Below are 7,592 nucleotides of genomic sequence, written 5' to 3' on the forward strand. Positions count from 1 at the left end.
CCTCGAACTCAGAAATCCGCCTGCCTCTGCCTCCCAAGTGCTGGGATTAAAGGCGTGTGCCACCACTCCCGGCTGGCAGGATATTTCTAAAGGGAGTTACCACTGGAAACTAAGATTTGCATTGGCGTTAACCCTTTGTCATCTGTCTTTCATCAGGTCTCAAGAGATGGACGTCTGAGGAGCCGAGGTGGAGTCCCTTTGCCTGTCTTAGTGATGGCCCTGTACGGAAGAGTGTTTGAGAGGGACCCTCCACGCTTAGGGCAGGGTCCTGGGAAGTTGCACTGATCCCCTTCACTGGGGACTGTCAGGATTAGCTTGGCAAAGAGCAGGGATGTAAATGAGAGAGAACAAGGATCTACAGTGTTCCATTAGAAGATATGATGTAAGCTGCTAAAAAAGGCAAATCAAATGAAATGAAACAATAAAAAATCGATTGGAGTACTATGGCTTACGTATGGTTTGTTACCTCAAGAAATTCATGATCAAATTTAATTTCTGCTGTGAAGGACATGTGACAGGTCCCCAGACCGTAGTAGGTACCCAAAACTTAACACAACTGACTCTGTGATGGAAGTACCATTCAGGCTGTAAAACTCAGCACAAAGACACTTGGCAAAATCAAAACAAAGGCCTAATCCATCAAAACCCATATACTTCTGGGAAGGTCTCAAAGGTACTGTAAGGAAAAATTAAAGCTTTAAACCTGTGCTGACTAGGAAGAAAAGTTATGGGCCTAAGAATCCATCACAAACTGGCCACATAGGCCTGGGAAAGAGCAAACAAGTTGTTAGATATCATAAGAGCTGGCAGGTCAAGAAGACATAAAACTATAAACATAGAGGAAAACATGTCTAGGCAAATGAGGACATGTCCAAGGCCCAGGCCTGCAAAGACGTGCCTGGCAGACACTAAGTAATGGACCATCTGGTCCTCTCAGATATGGTTTAAGGTCAGATGCTCTGTTGACTCAGATTAACACCAACCTTAGGAATTTTCCACTCTGTTCTGCACGTAATAGTTAATATTTGAACTAGCCAATCATGTACGACCACACTGATCCCTTTGTTCCCTCAGACCTTTTCCCTATAAAAACCCCTAACTTTCAAGCCTCGTGGTCAGCTCCATTATCTCCTGTGTGAGATAACTGTGGTGGCAAAGCAGGGCGTCCTGAAAATTAAAATATACCTCTTGTAATTACATCAAGATGTGGTCTCTTGTGATTCTTGGGTGCACGTCCTCCCGAGATTTGAGTGGGGGTCTCCCCCAAGGGTCTTTCAGTACTAACTTTGAGTTTTACCTTCTGTAGTTTGGCTTTTGCCTAACTCTTCTTGTTAACTGAAGTATGCCAACCAAGAACATGTATTTTGTTTGTTTGTTTATTTGTTTGTTTTTGTTCATTTTTGTGCTTAAAAACGTACTCTGAGAAGGGCTTGGGGCTATAGTAGGATCCCGAACACCCAGTCTAGTTACCAGATGGCTAATAAAGACTTACTATTGGCTTAAACCCATGTCCGAGCCATCTTCTCTGGTGGATGCCCTAACAGCAGGACACTTAATTCAACCACAGTTTTTAGAAGTGATCTTTTTCAATAATCAGGGTTGAGAACCATAGTTGAATACTATGGCTTTGTAGCTTTGTTTGAGGTGAGCCTATGATGGGGGTGGGGCCTGGCACAAGGGGCTGGGTCTAGCACATAGCTCCATTTCCTACCCTGTGATGTCTAATACTACTCAAGGACTCTGTTAAGAAAAGAGTATTATCAGATGTGTGTGTTATAGAGTTTGTGATCCCTGGACCAAGACCATAGACTCAACCCAATTATACTTAAGAAGATTTATTGATTAGCTGCTAACAGGAAGGATGAAAAATCTCTGAGCCAAATATGAGATTGCCTCGAAGGAGGGGTTTGTGGAAGGCCTTTAAAATTTTAATTTTTCAGGATGTGGAGAAAGAGGAACACCCCTCCATTGCTGGTACGATTACAAGCTGGTATAACCACTCTGGAAATAAGTTTGGAAGTTCCTCAGGAAATTGGACATAGTGCTACCTGAGAATCCAGCTATACCACTCCTGGGCATATACCCAAAAGATGCTCCAACATGTAATAAGAACACATGCTCCATTATGTTCATAGCAGTCTTATTTATAATAGCCAGAAGCTGGAAAGAAACCAGATGTCCTTCAACAGAGGAATGGATACAGAAATTGTGGTACATCTGCACAATGGAGTACTACTCAGCTATTAAAAACAATGACTTCATGAAATTCTTAAGCAAATGGATGGAACTTGAAATTATCATCCTGAATGGTAATTTCAGTTACAAAAGAACACACATGGTATGTATGTGCTCTTTGATAAGTGGATATTAGCCCAAAAGTTTGGAATACCCAAGGTTCAATTCACAGACCATATTAAGCCCAAGAAGAAGGAAGACCAAAGTGTGGGAGCTTCGGTCCTTCTTAGAAGGGGGAACAAAATATTCACAGGAGGAAATATGGAATCAAAGTGTAGAACAGAGACTGAAGGAAAGGCCATCCAGAGACTGCCCCACCTGGGGATCTATCCCATTGTACTGACTGGTTTTGTGTGTCATCTTGACACAGGCTGAAGTTATCACAGAGAAGGGAGCTTCAGTTGGGGAAGTGCCTCCATGAGATCCAGCTGTGGGGCATTTTCTCAATTAGTGATCAAGGGGGTAGGGCCCCTTATGGGTGGTGCCATCCCTGGGCTGGAAGTCTTGGGTTCTATAAGAGAGCAGGCTGAGCAAGCCATGGGAAGCAAGCCAGCAAGGAACACCCTCTATGGCCTCTACATCAGCTCCTGCTTCCTGACCTGCTTGAGTTCCAGTCCTGACTTCCTTTGGTGGTGAAAAGCCATGTGGAAGTAAGCTAAATAAACCCTTTTCTCCCCAACTTGATTCTTGGTCATGATGTTTGTGCAGGAATAGAAACCCTGACTAAGACACCCATATGCAGCTGCCAAACCCTGATGCTATTGTGGATGCGGGGAAGAGCCTGATATGGCTATCTCCTGAGAGGCTCTGCCAGAGCTTTACAAATAAATACAGAGGCGGGTGCTTGCAGCCAACCATTGGACTGAGTGCTGGGTGCCAGATCACTCACCCTGGAGCTTCCAGGGTCTATACCACCAACCAAAGTATACACATGGAGTGATCCATGGTTCTGGCTGCATATGTGGCAGAGGATAGACTTGTTGGACATCAGTGGGAGGAGAGGCCCTTGGGCCTGAGGGTATTCGATGCCCCAGTGTAGGGGAATGACAGGGAGGGAAGACAGGATTGGGTGGGTTGATGGGGGAGCACCTTCATAGAGGCAGGGGGCGGGGAGATGGGATAGGAGGCTTCCAAAGGGGAGACCTGGAAGGGGAAAACATTTGAAATGTAAATAAAGAAAATATCCAGTAAAAAATTAAAAATAAATTAAAATTTTATTTTTTTATTTATTCATTTTACATCCTGAGCACTGCTCCCCTTCCTGGTCATCCTCTGAGAGAGTGAAGGCCTCCCCAGTTACCTCCCCAATCCTGGAACATCAAATCTCTACAAGGCTACGCACATCCTCCCTCACTGAGGTCAGACAAGGCAGCCCAGCTAGAAGAACATATCACACGAACAGGAAACAGCTTTTGGGATAGACTCTGCTCCAGTTGTTGGGGGAACCTGCATGAAGAGCAAGCTGTACATCTGCTACATATGTTCAAGGCGCCCAGGTCTTGTCCATGTATATTCTTTGTTTTGTGGTTCCAGTCTCTGAGAGCTCCCCAGGGTCCAGGTTAGTTGACTTTGTTGGTCTTTCTGTGAAGTCCCTGTCCCTTTCAGGGCCCTCAGTCCTGGGGAAGGACTTTTAAAAGGGAAAACCACAGGAAGACCTTCAATATCTATACCAGCAAGCAAAAACTGTTCTGTTCTGCTAAATGGTTAGGCAACTCAAAACAATCTTTGGTTATATGCATAAGCAAGTTACAGAAACAAAAAAGCATTTAGTCATATCATAACAAATAGATGGTCATGGTTGTACATTTGGGGTGGGTGTCACTAAATCATGGTTACTGGGAACTTATCTTCCAGGGACAGGAGTCACAGACAAAGGAATGGTGGGGACCAAGATGATGTCTAGCATAAAATGGAGCTTCTTTAGCCATAAGAATGTACCCTTGTCTTTAAACTAGAACCATGAGCCAAAGTCACTTTTTTTCTTTATACTGTACCCAGTATACAATGCACTGTGTTGTGAGCAAACGAAAACAGGCTACCACAGGGAAGGCATGTACTTGGGATAGGATAAATTTGTTAACTGAAACTGCATTCTGCTTTCATGTATGTGTTCAGTATATGTAAATATAGAAGGTGGGCTGTGGATTTAAGAAGAGGGTTATTTTTGCAGGAACTGCTCTGTTATGTACAAATCATGATTCCATAAGGTGAAGGTTAATTTCATGTTACCTCGATTAGACACGATGATCAATAAGCTGATTAGACATTTCTGAGTATGTGACAGGGGCATTTCTGAAAGACAGTAGCATTAAAATAGGTGGGCTGGGGCTGGAGAGATGGATCAATGGTTACGAATACTAGTTGCTCTTCCAAAGGACACAGGTTCAATTCCCTGAACCCACATGGCCACTCACAACCATCTGTAACTCCTGTTCCAGGGATCCGACTCCCTTACACATGCAGGCAAAACACCAATGTACATAAAAACAAATTAATTCCTTTCTAAAAATTGATGCATTAGTCCTGGATGAGGAAGGGCCAGAGAAGCAGACACAGAGAGCAGCCCAGACACACATAGGGCAAGAGTGCAAAGCTGGGAAATGTCTAAGAAAAGCGCCCACATAAACCAGGAGTGTGATGGCTTTGCATCTGAGCCTTGCAGATGGACCTAGCTGTCAGTTACTTACTACTTTAGAGCTCAAGGATGCTGAAGTTCCAAGCGTGTGCACTACACCCACAGCTCTATGCTCCCCCTTGGTTGGTTCGTTCTCAGAAGGCCTTGAACATATGAAGATAGAACTCTGCCTATTCTGACGGTAGTGCTTGCAACAGTTGCTTCCCACTCTCCCTTGGGAGACACCCCTAACTAAAACTAAAACTAAACCTTACTAAATTCTGGGTGTGTGGGGTCTCTGATCCAGGACAATCTTCTACACCATAGGCTGCAAAACCAAATGTGGCCAGCAGAGGGCCCTAGTATGCAAAGAAGTATAACGGCTCCAGTCAACCTTAGACCAGTACTTCTCAACCTATTAGTTCCAACCCTTTTGGGGACGTCTTATACTAGAGATCCTGCACATCAGATATTTACATTCCGATTCATGATGGTAGCAAAGTTATAGTTTTGAAGTAGCAATGAAAGTAATTTTATGTTTGGGGATCACCATAACATGAGGAACTGTATTAAAGGGTCACAGCATTGGGAAGGTTGAGAACCACTGCATAAACCGAAGGGAAAACAGGAGTTCATGTATTCAGCTAACTATGCCTGTCTCTGTGCCAGTGACTGGCACTCTGCAGCTTTTCAGGAGCCAGGAAGAACCTGGTGTGTGTCATTTCTGCTCTCTACAAGGCCACCAGAATTTCTACTTTATTGTGACTTTTAAGATGTTTTCTGGTTTTGTTACTTTCCTTCAAACAGTCATCTGGTTTTGTTAATATATTTTCCCATTATTAGGCAGTATTTTTTCCTTTGCCTTAGTTTTAGCTTTTTTTCCCCCTTTGTTCTACATTTCTTAGTATCTTGGTTACATTATCGTAGTATTTTGGTTAGACTCTCATAGCCTGACATGATACTGTATGCCTTTGAGCCTTGCATTAGAGAGGTAGAGGCATGTAAATCTCTATGAGTTAGAGGTTAGCCTGGTCTATATAGAAAGTTCCAGACCAGGCAAGGCTGTGTAGTGAGACCTTGTACCAACAAACAAAGAAGCACTTGTGATGGATTCTAGGCTGTTAAGATGACTACATCTGCAATCAACTAAACCCAAATGGCTGAGCACATCTGTGAAGGATTTTTGTTTTTCTCCATTAACTCATGTGAAGCAGGAAGACCCACTTTTATCTATATCTTCGAGGAGGAAAGAGACACCTTTAATTCAGATCTCTTGAGGTGAGAAGATCTACCTGTGACCTGGGGCACATCTGCAGCAGCCTATACAGAGGACACTGAAGAAGGAAGCTTGTGCTTTGCCTGCTTGCTCTGTCTCTGTTTCTCTTTGTCTCTGTCTCTCTCTCTCTCTGTCTCTCTCTCTCTTTCTCTCTCTCTCTGTCTCTGTCTCTGTCTCTCTCTCTCTCTCTCTCTCTCTCTCTCTCTCTCTCTCTCTCTATATATATATATATATATATATATATATATATATATATATATATATCACTGGCAAGCCCACCCCTTCACTGGCATTAGAACCTATTTCTTCAGGATTCTAGCAGCTACAGAAGACCAGATGAGACATCCAGAATCAGAGACCGAACAAGTACTGGAAGGTTCTTGGAACCTTTGTTGTTAGACAGCCATTGTTAAACAAGCTGGAACACAGCCTGTAAGCTATTCTAACAACCTACCTATCTATATATATTTATGTAAAAAATATATACATTTATTCTATAAGTTCTGTTCCTCTATGGAACTATGACTAATACAGAACTCATGTTTCTCACACTTATCTAATTTTTTTTTAAAACTTTTTCACAACTGGAAAACCATCTGTCTTAGTTAGGGTTTCCATTGCTGTAAAGAGACACCATGGCCAAGGCGACTCTTATAAGGACAATGTTTAATTGGGGCTGGCTTACTGGTTCTGAGGTTCAGTCCATTATCATCAAGGTGGAAGCAGAGCAGCATCCAGGCCAGCACGGCACTGGAGGAGCTGAGAGTTCTACATCTTCACCCAAAGGTAGCCAGGAGAAGGGTCTGAAAGCCCACCCCACAGTGACACACTTCTTCCAACAAAAGGCCACACATCCTAATAGTGCCATTCCCTGGACCAAGCATTCAAAGCACCACACAGTATCCTTTTGTCTATTTTCCTTTTCATTGTTTCTAACCATTTACCTCCACCCCATACCACACTTTCCCACTGTAACTCTTTCTCCTCTTATCTATTTAACCTTGTTTTCCCTCTTTGTGCACACATGCGTGTGTATGTGTGTGTATATGGAGGGTTATGTGTGATGTGTTGGAGCGGCGGGTCGTGTCAGAAAATGCCACACTAGGCCCAAACAGTTCCACGTCTAAGAGGTTTAATTGAGAGGGGGTGGGGGTAGTGGCGCGGAAAGAGAGGAGAGAGAGAGAGAGAGAGAGAGAGAGAGAGAGAGAGAGAGAGAGAGAGAGAGAGAAAGACGAAGGAATTTTCTCATATATATATAGACATATATATATATGGGTTGTGACGTAGCAGCCGCAGGTAAAGGTGGGAGGTGAGCCCAACAGATTCTGGGAATATGGTGGCTGTTGCCCTGACAACAGGTCTGTGGACCCGCCCATGTATCACCACAGGCTCTGGATGTCGTGATGCTAACAATGTGCATGGTACCTGTGTGTGAATGTGTGTGTATGGAGGTGTGTGTGTGTGTGT

At 43.7% G+C, this 7,592-nt stretch overlaps 1 protein-coding gene across 1 annotated transcript in view; it reads left to right on the forward strand.

Moving 5' to 3' along the window:
- The window catches only part of LOC116097698 (vascular non-inflammatory molecule 3), a 14,646-nt gene extending 14,204 nt beyond the window's left edge, over window positions 1-442 (forward strand). Inside the window, exon 7 of the mRNA XM_031380309.1 lies at window positions 157-442. Within this exon, the coding sequence (XP_031236169.1) occupies window positions 157-285 (129 nt within the window). The 3' untranslated portion in view covers window positions 286-442. The remainder of the gene's footprint in view (window positions 1-156) is intronic.
- Window positions 443-7,592: the final 7,150 nt, after the last annotated feature.

The sequence above is a fragment of the Mastomys coucha genome, unplaced genomic scaffold, assembly GCF_008632895.1.
Source record: "Mastomys coucha isolate ucsf_1 unplaced genomic scaffold, UCSF_Mcou_1 pScaffold2, whole genome shotgun sequence".
Taxonomy (NCBI): Eukaryota; Metazoa; Chordata; class Mammalia; order Rodentia; family Muridae; genus Mastomys; species Mastomys coucha.